Raw genomic sequence first — 24,810 nt, 5'->3', positions numbered from 1 at the left:
GAAAAACTGAGCAGTTTTTCCAAAGCACACAGAATTAAGCAACAAAGCCACAGAGCCACATGCAGCCCTCCAGATTCACTTTATAGAATCTTCCCAGGCAAGAGCTGTAAGAGAAAAGTTAATAAGAGACAGAGGTGGTCAGAGTTTGGGGAGATTCTTGTGCTTGGGGTCATGAGGGGACCTACTTCAGAGAAATACATTTGAACTTAGTTGACTTGTGATTTTTTTTAATTGTAAACAAATGGGATACATGTTGTTTCTCTGTACATGGAGTAAAGGTGTACCATTTGTGTAATCATAAATTTACATAGAGTAATGTTGTTTGATTCATTCTGTTATTTTTCCCTTCCCCCCCACCGCTCCCACCCCTCTTTTCCCTCTATACAGTCCTTCCTTCTTCCATTCTTGCCACCCTCCCTAACCCTAACCCTAAACCTAACCCTAACCCTAACACTAATCCCTCCCACCCCCCATTATGTGTCATCATCTGCTTATCAGCAAGATTATTCTTCCTTTGGTTTTTTTGAGATTGGCTTATCTCACTTAGCATGATATTCTCCAATTTCATCCATTTGCCTGCAAATGCCATAATTTTTTCATTCTTTATGGTGGTGTAATATTCCATTGTATATATATACCACAGTTTCTTTATCCATTCATCAACTGAAGGACATCTAGAGTGCTCACTGTGTTGCCAGCATCCAAAGAAGAACTTAGCACCTAATAGGTGTTGAAAATGAATGTGTTGAATTATTAATGAGTTCTCCACTCAGTTTCCTTCATTGGAGAAAAGAAGTTTACTTTAGTCCAACCCAGCCAATGGAATTGAACCCAATCAATGCCAGGGATGGTGGGGATAGAGGGGTCATCTCAAGAGTGTCATCTGTGTTTTTCGAAACTGACACAGCAGTCAGAAACCTTTGGAAATGTCCAGAGGACACAATCTGATGTATCTGCTGACATGTCCTTTTTCATTTATATTGAGGTTATATTCATTCATGAAAGAAATAGTTGAAGTGGCCTTTGCTTTGGGGACTTAAAGTCTTTTCAAGTAGATGATCTTCTTTGATCTCAGCCCTATGCTGTATTTTTTGCCATGTATAATGTTAAATTAATAGCTTCTCCTGAAGTTTGGACATTAAAATGGCATGCTTGTAGTGTTGAAATGTATTTGTGAGAATTGTTGGTCCTTCAACAAAAGAAAAATAGAGATCAAGACAACAATGATGAATGGCTGTATTTAATGTGACATTAAATTTCAAATTAAATTGCCCCAAAGTAAGGAAATTTAATTATATTTCTACCAGCAATACCAAATTCTATAATATCTTTTTGGATAAATAACAGATAATTGTTACAAAAAGAAAGTAGATTTAACCTCCTCTTTTTCCAAAATACAGTAGATCTAATAGCAAAATGAACAAATAATATTTCTTTTTTGTCCTGTACTTTTCTCAATTATACTTTATTAAAACCCTTCAGTGGCTTCTCATTTTTTCTAGAATAAGACCCAAACTTCTATTGCATGGTACGTCCTGTTTGGTGCTTACCAGCTTTAATGCTTACCCTCTCCATCTGTCTTCCTGAAGATAGAAGAGTGCACTCTCGAAGTCTGGCTCTGGCCCAGGCATAGGAATTTATACTTGAGGATGCACCCTGCCCATAGAGTGTAAGGTGAATGATGCTTAGCTACACTTGTGCAGTGTGCACAGGTGTTTCCATATTCTGTGCATTCGAACTTCACCCAAAGCACCTCACCATGGCAGATACCTACCTGCTTGCTTGTTTGCTTCCCCCACTGAACTCTGAGCCCCAGGAAACAAGTAACTAAGTATTTTATCTCTTCTATTGCTGAGCTAAGTAAAGCTTGCATTTACTGAACATTCAGTGCATGTCTAACAGAATCCATTTCCATGTAATAAAAGCATATCAGATTATGCTTGATGGGTTCTTTCTGCACTACTTAATGTGTACACTTATATGTAGTTCTGAATTAATATAGATCATCATTGTTTCACAGTTAAATGTTAAAAGCTTATAATAATAATAGCAAAAACCATAATGGCTATCAACGTATTATGTGACTTCACCAGGCGATGAAGCCTAGAATATTTGATTTAAACCTCATCATTCATTTAGTGACATCAGACTCATTTTTCTCATTTTACAGTTTGGGGAGCTGATGTTAAGTGGGTTACTCAAAGTAACACAACTGGAAAGGGATGGATTCAGTGTTTGAAGCTGGGGTCCCTGATGTTAAAGTCTCCCAAAGCTTTCTCCATCATGCTTTATACTTAAAAAGGAATGTAATTTCAGCATACTAGATTTTATAATAAAAACTGATGCCCTGAAAGATATGAAACTTAAAACATATAGTGTTGGCTTTAGAGTGCTTTGTTTATCCTAGGGTCAAACACAGGAGCAACACTTTCTAAAGTACTTGGGTCTTTCAAGTTCTATAAATCTGTGATGGGACCTGTAAAGGATGAAAGCAATTTCCTTGGGTGGAGCTTGTGGGAATCAGACTTATTCCCGCAATCCACATGTGTGTGTTGTCACAGAATTTCCTGTCCCTGTGGCAACACTCTCATAGCTGTCAGGGTAAGAAGAGATTATTGATCACCTGTTTGTCTGTGTCTTGGTTCCACAATAATTAAAAATAGCAGAGTTAACCTGGGAAAAACAGCTATTCAAAATAGACTCACTCATTTAAATTGAAGTGACTTACAAAATGCAGACTTTTTAAAAAATAAATTTTAAAATAAAAATGTACCTTCATAGGCTTTCTTGGCTGCACATTTATTCCTAGATACAGCACTTGCCCAGAGTCCCTAGGAAAGTTCTGTTAAGCAGGGATTTTAATATGTTTGTATTGTGACTAAAGATTTAGGCATCTCACCAAGAAATCTATGTATGATTTAGAAAACATTGCTCAGAAAGCATTATTTTTTTTTATCATATATCCTTACGATAAGCAAAAATGCTCAATGCCAGTACTAGTTTTTATTAAAGTTTTATGTCTTTAAGATCATCTGTTCATATTCTAAAATTAAGTAACACAAATCCGTCTCTTCTGCAGTCTTTGTTGCTGGGTTCCAGAGCACTGATCCTCAGATCTTTCTGACCTTGCTTTTTGATCAGTTTCTGTTGAAGATTCTCAGCTGCTACCCTTGTCCTACCCAAGTCTTCACCTCTTTTTAAGGTGGAAGAATTAGCTTGACCTTAGGTCCTCAAAACTCACTTACCCATTTCCATCCCAGTGAGCTCAGCAATCAAAGGGCCCTATGCTTAATAAGATATACCACAAGAGGGACCAGAAGTTGGAAAGAATGCCTTTCTAAAAAATCTGGCACACAGACTTATGTGCTCATTTATTATTTTAAAGCTTCAGTCTTTGTAAAAATATGTGATCTTGAGGTTACAGTGATATCTACCTATTAGAAAACTCAGGCTCTATCAGTTGGATGTGTTTCAGCTGTGCAAGTAAATATTCAGTCAACTATCATTTTGATTTAATGTGAGCCACTGTCAAATATTAATTGACTCATATGCTGCCACTCATCACAAGGCCATACTTATTCTCCATCTCTGAAAGTCGTCCTTTGTGCTGAACCATCGCAGTCTCCTTCCTGTTATGCTCCCCACTCCTGTTTTGCCTTTCCTTGCTTCAGAGGTATGTGTGTGTCTCTGTCTTAGTTTCTTGATGGGTCTCTACCTAACACATCTCAGTATTACCTGTAGCACCTGATAAAGTACCTGTCCAGTAGTAAGATCCTCTGGACCCATAGACGAAGGAGGAGCAAAGGGGTGAATCAAAGAATTGGCCAAGATTACTTATTAGTCTCTGGGGATATAAAGAGCATGTATGTTGGTGACATCAAGCACAGGAGGGAACAATGGCCTTAGACATCCAGACAGGTCAGAACTAAGACCTTCTTTGTCGAGTGCCCTTTAAATAATTAAAAATATTCAAAGCCCTCAAAAGATATGGTACTGCTGTAATTCATATTCACAATTAAAGATGGTTCTGGGGAAAGAAAGATTCTCATTATAAAAACATAGTGTCCGTGACATAACAAAATTAAGTCGTTTTCTAGTGACTGAGGAAAAATAAATGGTTTAATAATTCACTTTCTTCATTTTAACTCCCTGAATATTCAGTTAAAATTATTATTATATTTAACAATAATGAACATTCAGTATATTAAGATTATTATATAGTAATTTTTGCAGATTTCCCATTGTATAACATTCTGCATTTACTGAAATCATAATAAAAAGTGAGCTACTATTTATTTGTAATAGAAAAGGGAGAGTTGTGAATCTGTAGAAATGTTCAGTTGTTGTTCACAAACTGGAACAAGTCTTGCTTTTTCAACCGTGAGTATTTTCATTCAATAAACATTTATTATTACTTGCTTTGTGCACATTCCTGTATGGTTCTTTTATTAATGGACATACCATCTCCCTTCTGTTTTTACAACTGAGTTTCATAATAAGAATTGAAGACTGAATTTATGTTCAGGATTTAATCTTTACTATATTTAATTGGAAAATAAGTTTTTATTACATGAAAAAGGGTAGAAAACATGGATAAGCACACATTAGAAAATGAATATTTCCTATAATGTCACCATGCAGAGATAGCCACCCTGAGGATTTTGGTGAATATTCTTCCAAACTTTTCTCTTAAGTTAAAAATACATTGTATCTCACAAAAACGTGATTGTATTATTCCATGTCTGTTCATTGATATTTTACATAGTGACATAAATGTATCTTTACTTTGGCATTTTTATTTTTATGGTTTATCCCACTGTGTGGTTAAAATTTATGAAACCAGTTTTTCAGTTTTGAACTTTCAAGTTATATTTATATGTTTTACAATTTTAAATATCTAACATCCTCATTTTGACTGAGAGAGAAGTGAGAGCCAGCATGAAAATTGTCATTATCTTGCTCTTAATAAACATATTTTGTAAAAATTGAATTTTGCCATATCTGTTGCAAATCATTGAAAAAAATCACGTGAGATCTGCACTTCATGTGCACCTGTGAGGTCAGAGATGAGCCCTTGTTCATTTTTACATTCACAGCGGACACTCAATAAATGTTTGTAAGTAAATTCACATTTCACCAGAATTTTGATCCTCTACTTTTTCATTTTTATGTAAAGCTACCAGTTGTTAGAAAGGCATTTTTCAGCATCAGGGAATTAAATAGAACCATCTGGTGTTGAAGGAGTTATTAAAGCCATCCTTTAGGTGATATGTGCTGAGTGTGAATACTAATGTGAATGTGGTAAAAGTGTAAAGTAGGTGAAGACTTTATCCCTTACCCTGAAGCCCCAGATGCCTTCATGCCATCCTCCTAATGCTCCCAGTATAAAAGCAGGGTGAAGCATAGTGGAGAAAAAGCTTGGTCTTTTAAAGCCCAGTCAACATTTGTTTTCAGACCACGGCACCACTACTTATTGATTGTGTAAAAATTGTCAAGTTACTTAATCTCTCCAACCCTGTTTCTTTACCTTTTATGAAGGGCAAAAATTAAAAATGGTCTCCTTATGGGGTTGCCATGAGACTTGAGTGAACTCTCGAGTTTGCAAAGCAATCCAGTGCCTTGGATGTGATGTGCACCTGACTGAGAACTAGTATTATTGTCATGTGGATGCAGAGATGAAAAGGCAAGAGATCAGAGTGACTATGGAGTGCTATTCAGATTTTCCATGTTCAAGGCATTTTAAAATACTTTGTTGAATAGAATTATATAGTGGACTTCAAATCTCATTTGTTGCACCATAATATGTTTAATGCAAACTATTTTTAAAGTGATAAAATATAAAATGTTTTTCAAGGCATACTAGCATGATGGGGGTGGCTTTTCAGCCTAAGTATGTGAACTAAGAAATTTTCTACCGTTTCCTGAAAAAAGGTCGTGATAAATTATACATTAGTAGATGAACATTCTTGAAGGTCAGCTGTTGTGAATAGTCGTTCTTAAGGTCACATGTACCAAAACACTATACCCTAATTATAACCTGAAGAGAGAAATGAAGATTATTTGTTCCTTAGATTATGTATTACAAATTGAGCTTTTGAGGAAGTAATGCTGTGTCCCTGGAAGAGATTGAGAAGTAGGTAAAATTTGAAAGACTTCTTTTGACCTTTAATCTAAAGGGACTGATGTAACCATTCCGAAAAGGTATAGAACTTTCCTAATTCAATATATTTAGCATCGTATCAGTGTTTACATTAGCTTAATTAAAATCCAACACCCACCCACCCCACTCCCCAGAGAAGAAATTTCAACCTTGTGGTTATCTTCTGGGTCTATATTTCTTAAGTTTCTCTCATAGCAGTTATTAATGTACCTGTAAGGATATTTTTTAATAAGGCTCATAAACGTCAAATAAGGATGTGGTGGATTTCCAAGTGTCCATTCATATAGTACAGTTGTCATGAAATAAATTATACAGAGTATTATATTAATGGGAAATAGGTGAGTCAAACCCAGAATAGTCTTAGGTAATTAGGACATTTCTCTGGTGCTCTCCAGGAATCACCACCCTGTTTTTTCCTGTCCACCTGCATTTTTTGTCTTAATACATGCAGCTCAGATTGCACCTTCAAAGTAAATTGCGTTTCTTCCAGGGCAGGCAGGAGAGCAAGGGAGGCAAAGGGAACCCAGAAACTCCTTGGCCATCTGCATCAGCTTTCTTGATAAACCATGAGATATGCCTCCTCAGTGCCAAGGAATGCGGTTGTGTTTCTCCCCTCCGTTTCTTTTCTTGCTTTTGTTTCTGCTTTTTCCTTTTTCTCATAACACTCAGTGCTTTGCTTTTTAATCTTTTGGAACTTTTTCCATGAGTCATGTACATTCCTATGAACTAGGTGTTCTTTTTTGATATAAGTAATAAGAGCATAAATGATAAACCACAGCACTTTATGCCAGCTAAAAGTTGGTGAAGCTGTACAGCCTTGAGCGGAAAGTAAGTATGATTTTGACTAACACAACAAAATTTTGTCTAAGTTGCTGAGTTTTTTTTTTTTAACAAGTTCATTCTGCATTCCCCTATGAACAGAATACAGAATTTAGAAATTAAAGACATAGATTGCATCTTAGCACTTACTAAATTTTAGGGTTAGAAACCTATTACAGGATTGAGTTTCTCAAAGGGAGGGATAGCACCTTCTGCTTCTGTATATCAAGAGTGCTTGGCACCAGATAAATAGTGCCTGGAATCTAGCAGTAGAGGATGCAATTCAAAAATGTCCTTAAACCAGGACATTTATAGTTCCTTAATAAAAGAGACTTTGTGGGGAGGATCCTGTGCACTTACTTCTATGGTTCTGAAGCGCTTCCTTGAACTCTGTAATTCACGTGGACCCTGGGATGAGCCAGAGGCCTGCAGGAACCAGGCTCTCCTCCCTGGCCAGTGCTCCCTAAAGATGAGTAACAGTGACCAGATCACATGTAGCTGTAGAAGGAATCAGAGTGCAAAATGTGTCCTGAAGAAGGTGTGAGACCTCAGCAAGGTTCCCAACACCCCATTATCAAGCAAAGTCTATTCTATTATTATTCTGTTCTGGTGGCTTGTGTTTGATGTCTAACTCCATAATTAATCATGTCTAATTTCCATTTATCTGGAAATTCCTACTCAATTACAATCCAGAGTATATATATTTTATAGAGGGTATATATTCCTCTAATGAGATAAGTGGGTGGATTTCTACAGGAAATATAGGGAAAGCCTGGAAATTTTAGTGCATGTGACTCACTTCCCCCGTGGCACTGCCCAGCTTGATGCATGAAAGCCAAGTAGGACATGAGATGAACCAGACTGTGATTTAAAAGATCTAGTCCTAACTTGTAGGAGGGCAATTCTTTGGCAAGATCACAGACTGCAGACAGGAGAGGCCTTTTTAAACTTGAACACATTCTGAAGTACATATAGTCTTTGCCCTGTAAAATTCTGTATTCAATCAACTAAACAAGAAGATGCAGATTTATCATATATTACTGAACTGTTGGAAAAAGGAATGCTATTAAAATAAATTTCTAATTAAAATACAAGTTCAGATTATTTTTAAAAACTAATAAACAGAGATTTACAGGAAAGAAAGCAAAGGAATGAAAACCTGCTGGCAAAGAAATATAAGCTTCTTTTGGGATTCCTACTTTATATTAATACTGGTTCATATTATTTGAAACATCTTCTGTTTGCTGCTATTAAGATAAACATAGACATCCAGCCCAAGTAGTTTATGCTGTTTAGAAAGTAGTCTTTTGGGCATTTTATAACTAATACTTTTGCATTTTCCTTAAGTTTTTTTTATGTGTTGTGTGTGTGCCTGTAACTAATGAATTTTAAAATGATTTTATCTTGAAGAGTATAATTCATTTTAAGTCGTTCCCATTTTCCAAAAGAAAAAAGAGATAGATTTTAGGAGAACAAAGTCTACAAATTATATCGTGCAGAATTACTTTCCACATCCTAAAAATTACCTTGGTGTTCATTGGAAGCAAGAGTGAAGTAGTCCTATTTTTTCAGTGCTAGCTTATGTAAACAGCTATTTGATGTTTTGATGGTCTTCTGCCATCTGTTGGACACCAGTGGAAATGTCTCAAGGTAGCATGACATGATGCTTGTTGTCTAAACCTATGTTAAAAGACATTTTCTTAGTCTCAATTCATATATTGATGACAAAAGAATTGTCCTCTTATTCCCAAAGGAACACTTCTCTTTAAGACCTGCTTAACAACAAAATAGTATAAAAGTTTCCAGTGAAAAATCAAGTTTCTAACTCAATTATCCATGTATTTAATATATATATATTCATATTTTTATGAATCATGCATATTCCATTGTGAATGCAGAATACATATGCTGTAATTGCAAATACTGAATACAGCATATAAAATGTTTCAGTGTACATAGACAATTGTTAGTTGTGGGTGCCCTCCTGTGTTCATGAGGCAAACTGCAGACTAAAAAGACTGGTCATATTCAAATGGAGTTACTGGCATGTTTTCATTGAGACCCAGTAGCTTTGGTATGTGTAATGATTGGTTGGCCTAAGTCAACTGCACAGTCTCATCTAGTGGCTTTATAACTTCAGGTAGCATCTGACAACAAAGACTGTGAGCTTGTTAGCTAATCTCTGTCCTGAGAGAGCTTTCTTTTTCTCTGTTTTTCAAATCTGTCTAACCTGTGAAGGGATTGCATTTACACTATGCTTCACTAGCAAAGTATGATAAAAGTATACAATTTTTCTCCTCCATGTTATTCCATTGACAGTATAAATGCATTCAAGAAAGACAATTTTTTTTTAATTCCTGGGAATTATTTGCTTAATCTTAAGCTACATTATTCAGAAAAAAGCAGTATGAACATGTGAAAATAAAGCAATAATTATGGAAAACAAAACAGTTGAAGATGACAGAGAATCACTTTTGCCGAGATAACAGTGTGTGCCTTAGAGGACGAAACATTTGATCAAGATCTTTACTGAATGGAAAGATAGAATTGAACAGAGAGAGAAAGAGTATTTTTCTGTGGAAGGAAAGAGTGTTTTTGCTGTGTTTCATTGCCTTGAATCCATGCCGGAGTTTAATCCTCAGAGTCTTATTAAGAGGGTGACTGACTATGGCATTTAAGGATAGGACCTTTGGGGGGTGGTTAGATTAAATCACAGAACCTCATGATTGAATCCTGGTGCTTTATAAGAATAGTGAGGGGAACAGACACAGAGGTACCATATACTCCTGCCATGACTTGATATGGTCAAGGGGACCCTCAACAGAGCCTACACCTTGCTGTTTGGACTTGCAGCCTCCAGAACTGTGAGCCAAAGTAAGCTTCCGCTTTATAAAATAGCTTTCCTCAGATATTCTGTTGCAATAATGAAAAACTTACTGATACAATTTTAGATAGAGAAAACCAGCATGAACCAAAGTTCCATGCTAAAGTCTTATTTTATGCCTTATATTGAAATAATATACAACAAAAAACTTCACAGAATATGTTTTAATTTTTAAAGTTCTAGAGGCCGACAGTTCTATCAATAACTGTTACTTATTTTTTTCTCTGAAGTTTGTAGTTCAGAACCAGAAAATGTGCAGGCTGACCCGGAAAATTATACCAGCCTTCTTGTTACCTGGGAAAGACCTCGAGTTGTCTATGACACCATGATTGAGAAGTTTGCAGTTGTGTACCAGCAGTTGGAGGGAGAAGACCAAACCAAGCATGAATTTTTGACAGATGGCTATCAAGATTTGGTAACTATAAGATTGATTGTTTTCATGTGTGGTGACATTATAGATTAATTTCCAAGGTAAGAACTTACAGATGCTTGTGTATTGTTACCCTCGTTTTTTATTTATTTATTTATTTTTATTCATCATGCAGAAATTGTGTACAAGTTTTCATTTCTCTGGTTGTACACGAAGTAGAGTCACACCATTTGTGTGATTATATATGTACCTAGGGTAATGATATTTGTCTCATTCCATTATCATTCCTTCTCCCTACCCCCTCATCATCCCTCATTTCCCTCTACACAATTCAGTGTTCCTCCATTCTTCCCTTCCCTCCTCTCCCCCAATTATGTATTATCCATTTATCAGACAAAACATTTGGCCTTTGGTTTTGGAGGATTAACTTATTTCACTTAGCATGATATTCTCCAACTCCATCCATTTACCCTCAAATGCCATTATTTTATTCTTCTTTATGACTGAGTAATATTCCAGAGTGTGTGTGTGTGTGTGTGTGTGTGTGTGTGTATAAATTATATTTCTTTATTCATTCATCTATTGAAGGGCATATTTTTACCCTTGATTGCTTCAGATTTTGTGTGACAGTCTCTTGGGGTAACAGAAGCTACACTAAATTATGTCAAAATTACAATGAATTATATACAAAAGACCATGACTTTGCACATAACCTTATGAGAATAACTACATCCATGTGAAAGTTTTACTAACTGGGGGCCATTTAGCATGCCCTCTTTCTACAAGTAAAAGCACTTGGAGAACTGTTAAATACCTGGCTGAGTCCTCAGAGTGGTGGGTAGAATTGGGCTCAGAATCTCAGTGCTCTGAGAGTTGTGTATCATTTCCTCTATCACGCTGTCCCAGCACAGGAAAAATAAAGAAGGGACTCAGAAGTCCTTTTCTTTACATCGTATTTCTAGGTAACATGTGAAGTGCTGACTGAGCCAGAACTTAGGGATGCTACAAGATAGGTAATTCTACCCAAAGATCCACCCTGCTCCCTCCACCATGCACACTGATCAAAGAAAATGAAGTACAGATTCCTTATGTGACCTGAGCATCTCAGCATTCAGTGTTGCTTTCCTAGGGAAGTGCTGGCCATGGATTGGGGCAGGCTCACAAACCCTTGTCTGTATGTGAATCAGGAAGCTGCCCCTGCAGGAGAAAGGACACTGGACTCCACATGCAAGCAGCTGGAGCCCTGCAAATCATGGGAGCCTGAGTTTACACACAGTTGTTCTTGTTATCATGTTAAATAGTGTATGGACAAAGTAGATGAAATTTAACAGCATTTTAGTTCAGCTGTCTAGAATCCAGAGATACTCAGACATGGGAAAATTGTGGAATTTATGAGTAAATATTTTTATTTCATAATTATATGAACAAGATAATAGTTCTGTTAGTGCCTTGTGTGTATATGTGTGTGTATACACACATACTATATATATTTAGGATAAAAAGATAACATTAGTTTATCATTGTATTTTTCACATTTTCCTTATTTGCAAATACTGCATGCTTCTCTAAAATATTAATTTTTAGTTTATGGTTCTCATTTATGAATTTGGTTTCATTTTATGAAACTCTCTAAAACTAATTCTGGGAAATAAAAAAGCTAAAAAATACCTAACTTCCCAATATCTTCATAATTCACAAATATCACAAGGTCAGCTTAACAGCGTTGCATAAGCTTTTGCTTTGTTTGATAAAATGTATTTTCTATGAAAAAAGAGAAAAAGTTTTCTGAGACAGCTATCTAATATATGAGTCATCTAGAATAGCACATATGGATAATTACTAACATTTTTCTTTTAGGGTGCTATTCTCAATAATTTACTACCCAACATGAGTTATGTCCTTCAAATAGTAGCCATATGCACTAACGGCTTATATGGAAAATATAGCGACCAACTGATAGTTGACATGCCTGCCAATGATGCTGGTAAGTGCTTCCCTGAAATACCTTTATATATTCTAAATAAAAATGAGGTTGTTTTAATTACCAAACACATTGGTGCTTTCTTCAGACTTTATATTCTTTTGGCCAATGGGCAAAATAATATTCTCTTAAGTCTGGATCACCAGGTAATTTTGTGAGGCATGAAACTACTTCGCATTCAGCAAATCTTGTGCAAGACACTCAGTAAATAGCTGCTTAATATTGAAGTTTTCCATTTGTAAAATAAGAACAACAAGCCTACTTATAATATTTTGTAATTGTTGTCAAATGCAAATTGCTATATGAATATTTAGAATTTTATATTGGATAATTAAGAACTGGTTTCATTAGTGTTCATTTCCTTTTTCAGCTCCCAAAGTACTTTGTAGTAAGTATGTACATGATCCTAAGATCATGTGAGGCATTTGAAACATCTGTACAAAGCATCTTGATGGTTTATCTTAGATATTTTTATATATGTTCTGTAATTTGGTCAAGGGGTGCTTTTCTCTTACTTGATTTACCCCTAGTATTTCACCTAAACAAAACAAACAAAAATTGTTTCTGGTTGTGTTTTATTTGCATGCATCTTTTCTAAAATTAAGGGGAAATCTTTTGATTTCAAAGCATATGCAATAACTGGATCAAGTGCTAGCTATCATAATTTGACCATTTAAAAATTTACATAGATAAACAGTTTTCAAATATTAGAATCAAAGTGCGTATATATGTGTATGTATGTATAAACATATGTATACAGTCATATATATGCATATGTAAGTGTAGATATTCTTTGATCATTCCTATCATAAAGCTACTCATTAAAATGTTTACAAGTTATCATGTAAATGAATAGTTACAAATTATATTAATGGTACCATATTTCAGTTTTATGTACAGAAGGAAAACTGATATGCTTTGACTTTGCTGTCTAAATGCTATCGTAGGGACTTTAATCCAACATGAGCTTAAATAAAGTACATGATCATTGATCACCTTGCCAGAGTTCTTCCAGCTAGTTGGCTTTTTAAGTTGGAGAATATGTACACAGACATTAAATGTTATAATAGGTATCTTTCCAAACTACAGACTACAACCCTAGCCAACATGTCTCCTGTTGATATTGATAGCTAATGATTATTTCTACAATCATGATGGCAATATAATGTTTATTATGGCCTGCCTCATGACATGATCATCTTTGCTATTGCCTTTATTTTGCATTTTTTTTTTCAAAATCATGTTAGTTTTAAGTGGAAGGTGAACTCTAGATCTTATAAAAGGTTAGTGTCCAAGGATCTGACTGTGGCTTAATTCTACCATATCATGCCACCACATTGAAAGGCAATACTACCCAAAGTTTCCCATGTTGATCTACCCAGAAAATACAATTAGCATCACACCATTGACTATGGTAGCCAATACTCCATATGAATAGATAAAAATATAGCATATGAAAATCTCCTCTACCCTTATTTGCACATTTTACTATGAACTCTATTGAAGGTATTCACCTCCTTTTACTATCTTGAATTCAATATGCTGCTCTAGTTTCTGTACATAAAACAATTTTCTGGGAATTAATAAAAATTAATTACTTTAGACTTTTACTTGTTTACTCTAGATACTATGCCAGAATTTTCAACTGTGTGAATATATTTGTTCTTTTTTATTTTTGAAAAGCTTATTGCATATGAAAAAATAGATCAAATGTATATTTCCTATAGAAGTAATTTCTGAGTGAATTTTTTTGAGTAAGTATATGTTGGCATAAAGAACAACACTATTGTATCATTCGTAGTATTTTCACTTTGTACAAATAAAAATGTTATAACTTAATTTCTATTTATTCAAAGGATCAAGACACTAATGAACATTGTTATAATGAGATGCTAGCTTGGACACACAATTTGATCTCCGTGGATGCCTTATTTCCCTTAAAGCACTTTTTGTAGTAATTATGTTTTAGTAAAAGATGTTATTTGATGTGATGTTTAGAAATAATATGCCTCTTAAAAGCCCAGGCTTACAAACTTGCATAGATTATTCCCTAACTACTTCTATCAAAAAAATCCTTCATTAGTTATTCTATTTCACCCAAAGTCTAGGATTTCTCTATTCTTTTTTTTAATATTCAAGATAGCTCAATTAGATTACCAAGTGAAAAATCAACATACAAAAATTGTATATGTTTACATATATTCAAACACTCTTTTGGAAGATTTAATGGAAGAAAAGATTTCATATATAACAGTAACAAAAAAATATATTAATAATGTTTATCAAAAATTGAGACCTATTAAACATAAAAATTAAAATACCACTGAAGCCAAAATATTGCCTTTCTACAAATAGAAGGACCATATTATTGTGTAAATTAATTTGTAAATTTAACAAAATCTCAATGAAAACCTAACAGTTTTAAGCTATATCACCTGATTCTAAAGTTAGTGAAAAAAATAAACATAGAAGTGGGACCAACACTAAAACACATTAAGGCATTTTTAAAAGCCTAAATAATTTAAGAGTATCATACTGGTCTATTAGCAAAACAGAATGCCCAGATGTAAGTACACTCAGATACATATAGAAATTGAATGTATAAAGAGGACATCATCTCAAATCACTGGGAAAAATAAGTAGTCAATAAATTTTGTAGGGATGAATAAAGTAATATCCCTGCCTTACCTCAAATACCACGATAAATTCCATATGTACCAAAGATATTTTTAAATAACACAACCATTAAATAATACTAAGAAAACTTGAAAATTACTTCTTTACAAATCTGGAGTTAGCAAGAACTGTCTAACTTTTCATGACTCAAAATCCCCAAGTCATAAATTATTTCACTGGTACTTTTTGTTACGTAAAAATCAATTTTTTTATGAAAAGAAGCATCATAAACTTTTTTTAAAAAAGATAACTAAGGGAGATATTTAAAGCTCATATCACAAAGAGCTATCTTTCCTAACATGTGAATTGACAAAATCATAACCTTCTTGAATCATAAAAAAGGGAATAAAATTTGCTATTAATAAACAAGATAGTTAACTTCACTCATTAAAAAAGAGAAATGTAAATTAAAACTGCAGATGATTATCTGTTCTCTTACAATTTATCCTTTTTGATTTTTAAGACTGCAATAGCATTTCAATCCACATATATATAAGTCAGTATGGAAACTAGATTACCTTAAATACTATTTGTATGGTAGACATCACAGTAAACAGTAAAAGTCTTGACAACAATACTCCCTTCAGGTTTGGTAAAACATATTTGGTTGGTGCCTACAAGATTAGTCAGTTTTATAATGTATGTAGCTAACATAGAAACTTGTGAGTGCTGATTATTTTATAGTTTTTACTAGTACTATTTCATTCTGTTAATCATTGTGTTCCATTATGTTTGTAATATTATCTTATTGAATTATTTTATTTCTTGTTCATTTTCTAAATCTGTAGTGCTCATACTTTTGCTAAAAAGAAATAGTGGAAATAATTTATAATTGCCCTTATTCTTTCATAAATTTCAAATATTTTTCAGTATCTTTGAAGGAAAACTCAGTTTTCAAAACTGCGCTTAACTTGCTAATATGAATAAATCGTGTACTTAAATTGTTAGTTTGATAACTTTATTGTTTCTACATCTTAATTATATTGTTACTGTGTTCAACAGTATCACCATAAACAAACATTCAGTATTATTTCAAATTACTATTCTAAAATAAATGTATAAACCCATGTTCAGAAACTAAATTTTTCAATGAACCCTTTTTAATATGAAGAAAACATGCATATTCTTTCGAAAAACATTTTAGAAAATTACACTTATGAATGAGTAATTCATAACATATTTATCTCATTGTAACAAAGATAATTGTGTTCATTTCTCTTCTGTAATGTAGATGATTTATTTATAGAGGACATTGTTTAAATATATGTTCTGGGGCCTTGATAAATATATGAGTTCCATTTAAATGCATGATGAAATTAAGCCAACATTTTTCCCTATTACTGTGTGTTTTTCAGTTGTATATAGTTGTCTTGTCAAATCACTATACATCCTTAATCTACCTGCACCATCCTATGCTATTGATGTTATTATATAATGATACTTAAAATCATAGTTTGAAGCAATTGCAGTCTACATTGCTCTTACTTTTTACACTGTGAAACTCAGCTTATTGTCAATTAAATAAGCTTTGCTTTTCAACATACGTCAGTGTTGCTTTTTTTGTGTCATGTCATATTGTTTCCTAATGTACTATTCTTAAAAGAAACTAACATTATATGTGCCCTAAACAAACTCTGAATAAGTCAACAGCTTTTAGTCAGTTATTACTCAAATATGAGTATGAATTTTAAGTGTTTACTAAAAAAAAACAAAGGAGACATGGATGGTCTTCAATATCAGACTTTTTTCTAGCCTTCAGGGAGTCTGTTTAGCTAAAGTGAAAATATTCACTTTAATTATGTAATACAGCATAATATTAAACTCTTTATTATATTCTGAGGCTGAACAGAGGTTACTGAAATATCAGTTATCATTATGAGGAAACTGCAGGAGAGGAAGCCCAATATGAGACCTGCTACCGATCGCCAGAGCTGGACCTCAGGTCTAGGGTATAGTGTCTTGAACTCTCAGACCCAGAACTATGATTTCCCAACAGTCTTTCAGATTTATTATATTTCAACATTGTTCTGGAGAAGCTCAATAAAAGTCTCCCGGATCTGGGGAGTGGAAGTGTTGAAGAGTTCCTGGGAGACCTCAGAATTGCAGTACATTCAAATGAGGTTCGAATGATCTGAGTCCGGTTGGAACCAGAATGAAGATCTTTCAAAGTTAGGTTATACTGAGCACTACAAAGTCACCTGCCATTGGGGTGATCGCTCCTGAGAGTGACGTGGAACGGAGAGGATCTCAGAGGGTTGCTTATGACTATATCTGCGAACCTGTGTTAGCTTTTCATTGCTGTGACCAAAATGTCTGACGAGAATAACTTGGAGGAGGAAAGGTTTGTTTTGGTTTGTGGTTTCAGAGGTTCAAATTCAGTCTGAGGCCTCCATAGCTTTGGGGCCTGAGGTGATGCAGAGCATTATGACAGAAGGACATGGTGGAGGAAAGCTGCTCAGCTCATGGAAGCAAGGAAGCAAAAAGAGAGAGAGAGGCTGTAAGAAGATAAACCCTTCCATGGCAAACCTCCAGTGATCCACCTCCCAGGAGCTATCAATGGATTCATCCCCTGATAAAGTCAGCCCTCAAAATACAATCATTACCTAAAAGCTCCACTTCTGTATGCCTGAGACTTTGGGGGACATTCCAGATCAAAAGTATAAGAAGCCCCAAAGCTTAAGTGTTCAAAGAAAATTTCTTAATCCTTGATTGCAGTAAGCAACAAACTCAATGATAGCAGATATCATTGGGACTCTTAAGGGATATGAGTGAATTAAAATTCTGCCTTTTAATTTGTAGGAACCAAAATCCATATACTTACTTATGCTGTATTAAAAGGGTAAAAATGGGTCAAATGCAATACAGAGTGAGACTATTGAAAGAAAAGGAAATTAACTATCAGTGTGGTAATTAAACATACCTCACTCCGACCCTGACAATTAAAAAAGAAAATTACCTTTGCTCATTAAAAATATGTAGTTAGGTGAAGTCAGGCCATTTTTAAATTTTAAAACATGCTATGCATGCTGAAAGGAATGTAAAATGATTGAGATTATCTTCTGCAGCCTCTTGAACTGAGAAAACTCTATATGTATCACTAACTATATTTAATTATGAGTTGTCCTTTCTGGCATTAAAATATTTCAAAGATACATGAAGAGTGTCTCTATTGTGAAGTACTTTGCGTAAAATTAGGTCTGTCTTGTGCGCTGAATTTGGACATCTTTACATGCATGAACTTCTCTAGTTGTAGCTTATAGAAAATCATGATTATTTCTATCACAGTTTAGTTGCATATTATTGTTAAATTCACATCTGTTGATTTTCTTGACAGTTTCAAAGGTACAGTGGTTGAGACTATTGAAATCATTTCGGTTAGGGAACTTTAAGAACATGGACCATAAACCAATTAAATAAATTAAATAGAAGGAAGACCTGTAGAGAAGAGGAAGGAGAATAGGGTGAGGGAGGAGGAAGGCGGGAGGGAGGCACTGGGGACTGAAATGGAGCAAATTAAATTCAGAGCATATATGATTATGTCAAAATGAACCCAACTAATTATGCATAACTCTAGTTCACTAATAAAACCATAAAAAAGAATGAAGAGTATAAAAATATAGGGTGAGAAAAGGATTTTATAGGGAGAAATACAGAAAAAGGAAAGCACGGATGTTACAAATAAGTTTCCAAGCTCTTTCTTGGTCAATTTAACAAACAAAAACTGAGAATTATAAGTGATTGTCTCTAGCTAATATTTTCACTTTTATAGCACAGAAATTTATGGTAAGTAACTTTATAATAACTAAATTGTCAAGAATGTTAACTTTACCTAAATCTTGGGAACTTGGTGCACTTAAGGATTTTACTTGAATTCTCTTCTAAATATAATTAACACATATAACTATATTTTTACCTTTATTTTTATTAACATCTAGAAATTTTCTGATAAAAAGGAACTCAGGAAAGTCTGTGTTGGAAAACAAGTCTGGGTATGAGAAATATTTAATGTTAGTTCAATTTTGCCTTGACATTTCTGCAGAATATGCATTTCCTTTGAGGACAGGTAAAGACATCAGTCAGAACATAAGCAGTATTGTGAGAATGCAGACCATAAACTTTGGAGATGATCTGATACTCAATGAAACCAAATGTATAAGAAGAGCATCGTTATGATAATGCTCAAGCCCTCACAGTTACTCTGGCTACTATCTTCCTACTGACCCAGGCAGCTCAGATGAAAACTTCAGAAATTTTCTCTGAATCCTAGTAATTTGGTAATGTGGCTAGATTTCTTATGGGAGCTAGAGAACCAGCTCTTCTCTTTTCTAACATTTTCTGACAGGTCTTGTTTTAGCTGAGAGATCCATGTGCTAGAATTTGTTGATTCTGGTTGATTGGGAAGAACACACTTGAATGGAACTGCTTATTGAAATCTTTGCATACAAAGTGCTAATGCAGAGTTTCCTGAAGAGAAGGTACTAGAAGCATTCTGCTTTTTGCTTCCTGTTGCAACCTAGTGTGGAACCTGGGAAGACACTGTCCATTTTACCTGCTAGAGCACACTGTACAAAAAAAAAAAAAAAAAAAAATGAGTCCACATTGAAGAGTGAAAAAGAATTATTTGACCATCAATCCGAAGAACTTAAAAGGAAGAGGAAGCCAAATAAGAAAACAAATCCTGACAGTTCTCCAGAAAATCCCTGGCATTTCTCCAACTGCTTTTATCAGCCTTGCTAAGGACAAAAGTAGCTGAACTGATGAAAAGTTCCTTTACACTTAGTTAAATCAGTCTCATTGTCCTCTCTTTCCTTCTGTATTTCCATAAGTCTTGGGGGTAATAGTGCAAGAGAAAGATCAAGGTTTTGAATCCAGTTACATATAAGTTTATGTAGGATTATATTATGTAGTGTTGGTGTTGGGTAGTGTTGAAAACTGAAATTGAAATTTGTATTCATTTTGAAAGGCTCTATACTTTCAAAGCTAACATTAATATTTGGTTTTCCCCCCTTTCATCCACAAGGCTGAAATAGTTTAATATAAATTTTAATAACTTTTGTTTTTAATTTTGTAGAATTTGACCTTTTTCCTGAATTAATTGGAACTGAAGAAATAATCAAGGTATCTTAGATATTTATATTCAAATATTTTAAAACTAAAGTTGATTTTTAATTGTTATTTAGATACTGTTGCTTAATAAAATTTAATGTCACATTGTCCATTGTTTGTTGAGTTAGTGACTAAGCTTTATAATCATGTAATTGGTATACATGATTCTTTTATGAAAAAATTAGAATATGCTTTGATTAATTTAATGCCAAAAAAGAGATCTGAAGTTTTTGATGATAATGAAATAAAACAGTGAACTTTAAAAACAATTATGACTGTGAGAAATAGCTGTAAATTGGAAATTTTTACTTCTCAAATTTGTCTAGCAGGAATGGTATTTTATTAGTTCTTAATATTGATAGTTTATTTGTAAATAACCAGTGATTGGTAAAATCTTAATAAATATGAATCAAAAATAAATTGTATGTATATTTTGCCCATTTAATTAGATTATTTGTATTCAGACTATTGAGTAATTGTTTCTAGCACAGTGTCTCCAAGGAAATATGGTTATTTGAGAATATCTGCAAATATTAACATTATCATAATTGTAAAATGAAAGAACATAATTGTTAAATGAATTTTATATTCATCCTAAGCCCAGATGTGCTGTTCATAACTGAAACTATATGTTCAATCCCAGTGCTACTATTGAAGATATTTTGAATGTGGGCAAATGTACATACTGTTTAGGAGCTGATAAAGTGTAACAGTGATTACTATTATATAGCAATAATTTGCAATTAGGCTGTGTGTTCACAGGTGCAGTTACCTCAATAATTTATGTATCTTATGGGCATTCTCTCTTACAAGAGATTGTTTTACCAATCAACCAGTCCACCTTCCAACAAGAGTTTTCAAAATTCAGCTAACATATCGTGTGTGTGGTGCATACCTCTGCAGAGGCATATGGATATGTATGTGCCTAAGAATGATCAACAGAACCGAATCAAAAAAGGGAAAAGTAAATTACATTCATGCTTTGTTGTCAATTCATTGTTCCAACCACTGAAGCAAACCCTTGTTCCAGTGATTGGTGCCATTTAGTAAATGATATTCTGTTTAGAATTTTATCTCATATGAAATGTAATGCACATCATGAACTTTTTAGACATAACCAAGGAATGATCAATTATTTTTCTTCAGAACTCCCATTAGCACAATTTCCTATTTATTTTTCAAATGATATTACCACCATAGCTGCCTTTAGCATAAAGTTACAAAAGTTTCTTGAAAATTTCTAATGTTAATTACTGGTAAATTTCTACATAAAATGTAATTTCACTTCTAGCATAACATTTAGCAGTGTGAACAGGCTATCAATGTGACTTGGTTTGCCTTTATTTTTGTCATGACACTCTAGAGTGGAAATAGCAGTGGCCACGTACATGAAGTGCTTCAGGTCTCACCAGTTACTTGCATCACAGATACATAAGCAGATCTTCCTGTTAGAAAGGAAAGTGAAGGCATTTTTATATTGCATTCTTTATGCTGGCTTGTTGTAGTTAAAGAAAGATTCTTGAGAAAAAGGAAAGGAAATAACTTGGCGTTTCAGCCCAGGACCCAATGAGAAACAGACGCCACATTCAAATAGGCACTGAGGTTAGTTTAATAAAAAGCCTGTTCACAAACATGAGGGAAGAGTTAGTGGAATCAACAAGGAATGATCTATACACATGGGCTACTGATAGCAGGGACTCATGACTGCATTAAGCCTGAAAAAGCAAGAAGAAGATGTAGAGAGAGTAGCTCAGCAGATGCTTGGTAGTGGGACACTGCTATCGGTGACCAGACAAGTAAAGCCTCCTGGGGGGTAACCTCCCTCTCCTGCCACCTACCTCCTAGCAGAGTGGAATGGAGACGTGGAGAATATGCAGTATGCTGCAGAAGGAGACACCTCTAAGAGGGCAGAATAGAAAATCAAAAATTATCTTTTCTTGTGGGAGAAGGGCTGTGACCTATAAAAAAGTTATTTTTGACAGCTATGCCATTTATGAGACTCTACCATGGTGGTACTGCCCAGGAAAGCAGCAACTCACATTCTTTAAAAGACCAAGCCAAATACATTGGCACTTTTGAGGGAGGGGAAGTCAGCTAACACTTCATAAACTAGGATTTAGCATGAGGGGAACAGGAGCAGTCATTAGTAAACTTGGGAAAATGGTATACTTCATGCTCTTGAAATTAGCTATTGTAATAAAGGATTAAAATGGAAGATCCATGTCAGTTATTATGTGTTTTCCTGGAGCATGATTCTGAGATGGGTTGAAAACACTACCAAACTCATCTACTATTTACTTCCATTGCTCAAGCAAGAATGATTGACAGAGATTGGCAAATAAGAGGAATGTATCTATACTTGCTTCTAGACCCTGAGTATGGAAATGAATAGTTTTAGGGATATTCCTTAGATCCTCTACAAATAGAAATGTATGACTTTGAAGACAATAGTACTACTTCCAGCATGATCAAGACTTAAACCAAAATTTATACCAATGGAAACCATGAATGATTGCAGGTTCAAAACCACAGTAGAAGAGAGATTCACAACTCCATAAGACCTTATAGTAAAGACTATCAACCAAAATATTTGTGGTCAGGTATATATGAAATAATCAAAGAGCATGAATGAGATATCTTTCTGAAATGCTAAAACAGGGTACCGTGACCTCAGAGATAAACAGGACTTGGTAAATAGTCTGTCACCTATATCAGATTACAAGAGGTCTATCTGACTGTACCTCATAAAGTTTAAAATCTAGAGAAAAAAAAATTGAAGGATATGCCTGGGTTTGTATATAGTCCCCCACCAAGAATGAGATGAAGGAGATGAGTAGCTTTGTTTTAGTAAAAATTCTGTGGAAATCTACAAAGTTTTGGTGGATATGATAGAGTGTGTTTGTGTGGGATTATAAACAAATCTCTGTGGGGTCCATAGAAATTACTGGATCATATGATCAAAACAGATGGCATGTTTTTTGGAGAGATTTAGTTAAGAAGAGAAAAAGAAAGGTAAAATGAAATGCATAATTCAGGGGTTTCCTTTATGTTTCTTTTAAATAAGAGATTAGAATTCACTTAAACTGATGAGAATGATTGGTTTGGTAACTTGAGAAAACTCAAAATAGTGGGAAATACTCAAGTGTGTTCAATGCCTAAAGAGATGAGGATACATTTTAAGATCAGGTGTAGGAATTAGCCTTGAAAAGTAAGGGAAGCAACATCTCAGCTGCAGCAGATTGGCAGGGACAGGAGAGACTTGTTTGCTCCATGATTTTAGTGTTAGGAGGAGGTGTGATGTTGTTGGCTTCTGTATTCTCTATAAACAGAAAGACCATCTGCTGAGATTGAGGGAAGGTCTAGGAAAAAGAAAGTTCAAATAGAGTTTTGATAGAGGTTAATATTGTGGAGTGACCACAGAGAGTAGGTAAATATTCAATTTGCAAATACAATGAGGAAGAGTTTGGAAACTCCACACTGCTAAGCATACCACTGATCCTCAGCAAAACTCTGGATCCAATTATAAAACAAAAGGCTGTAGATCTTTTAAGGAGAGAAGAGATAACTGATACCACCAGATTTTCACCCAAAGCAAATTGAGGCAAAGTATTCTTATTTTCTTTCCATTAATTGTTTAGGCTTGTAGATGAGGGGAATGTTTTATTCAGGAAATTGGTGAAATTCCACAGGTTGTCCTTGTGAACAAGGTTATTAAACAGAATGCAAAATTCTATGAAGAAATACCACTAGAGAGGAAATTTCAGTTCAGGTGTTGCAACTTATACCTCAGAAAATACTATACAACTAACCAAATAATGAAGCAGTCATTAAGCCCGGAAGCCAGTTTCATACAGGGCAGCTCTGCACATACGTCAGACACATGCCCAGAAGCACACATGGTTGAACATTCAAGTTCTTTTTGCTGATACTGACCAAGTTCTCATTGACTGGTGTGTATTTGTTTTGTTTTGTTTTCTTCTTCTTTTAAGAAACATGACCATAAAATCTAATACATAACAATTTTAACAATTTTTGAAGTACAAAGATACTGTACCAAAGAGTATTCCACATGAACTAAAAAAATATCATCTCTGGTGATTTACTTTTTAAAAAATATGACAAGACATAACATTCCCAATTTTATATACAGACACACACACACACACACAGAGGAATGAGTCTTGGTTGAACACTCCAGGGCCGTTACACTATGTGTACAGAGAAGACTTGGCTTCCTGAATGATTATTGTAAAAGGAAACAAAAAATCAAGTAACTTGTACTAGAATTATATTTTGATGAGTTGCCTTTAAAATATCTGTTTACATCTTAAGTGTAAAATATTAAAAGAAAAACAAAGCCACTTCTTTCTATCCTAAATGTTCCCCATAAGATGATTGAAAAATTTATTGTGAATATACACAATTAAATATTCTCAATGTCTAATTATTTTGATCTTTGAAACATAGATTCATTGCCATTTTATATTATAAGAAAGCTAGTTGCTATTTAGCTTGCTGCCCAATCAACTGAACAAAAAAAACTTAGAAATAAGAAAATAAATACCATAAATAAAACTTAAAATTTCAATATATAAATACAACTACTAAGAGTCTTCCTTTTTAAAGTTGTAATATCTATTAATTTAGCTCTCTCATTCCATACCATTAAAATAAAACCAGTTCCTGAAACTAATGGGTTTTCATTGGGTTTAATTACTTTCCATAGAGGATGGATGGTAATGGGTATAGGGCAGATGTATGGTGAATAGGATAGAATAGAAAAAAAATAATAGAATAGAATAGAATAGAATAGA

General features: G+C 34.2%; 1 protein-coding gene across 4 annotated transcripts in view; it reads left to right on the top strand.

Moving 5' to 3' along the window:
- Window positions 1-24,810, top strand: part of PTPRZ1 (protein tyrosine phosphatase receptor type Z1) — a 174,773-nt gene that overhangs the window by 100,448 nt on the left and 49,515 nt on the right. For all 4 annotated transcript variants that reach the window (XM_079149828.1, XM_079149827.1, XM_079149830.1 and 1 more), the window contains exons 9-11: window positions 10,094-10,278; window positions 12,091-12,217; window positions 19,962-20,008. In XM_079149828.1, the coding sequence (XP_079005954.1) occupies window positions 10,094-10,278; window positions 12,091-12,217; window positions 19,962-20,008 (359 nt within the window). The remainder of the gene's footprint in view (window positions 1-10,093; window positions 10,279-12,090; window positions 12,218-19,961; window positions 20,009-24,810) is intronic.

Source organism: Sciurus vulgaris (assembly GCF_902686455.1).
Source record: "Sciurus vulgaris genome assembly, chromosome: 8".
NCBI classification, from domain to species: domain Eukaryota; kingdom Metazoa; phylum Chordata; class Mammalia; order Rodentia; family Sciuridae; genus Sciurus; species Sciurus vulgaris.
The sequence above is the reverse complement of the archived record's forward strand: the minus strand, read 5'-3'. Positions and strand labels throughout refer to the sequence as shown.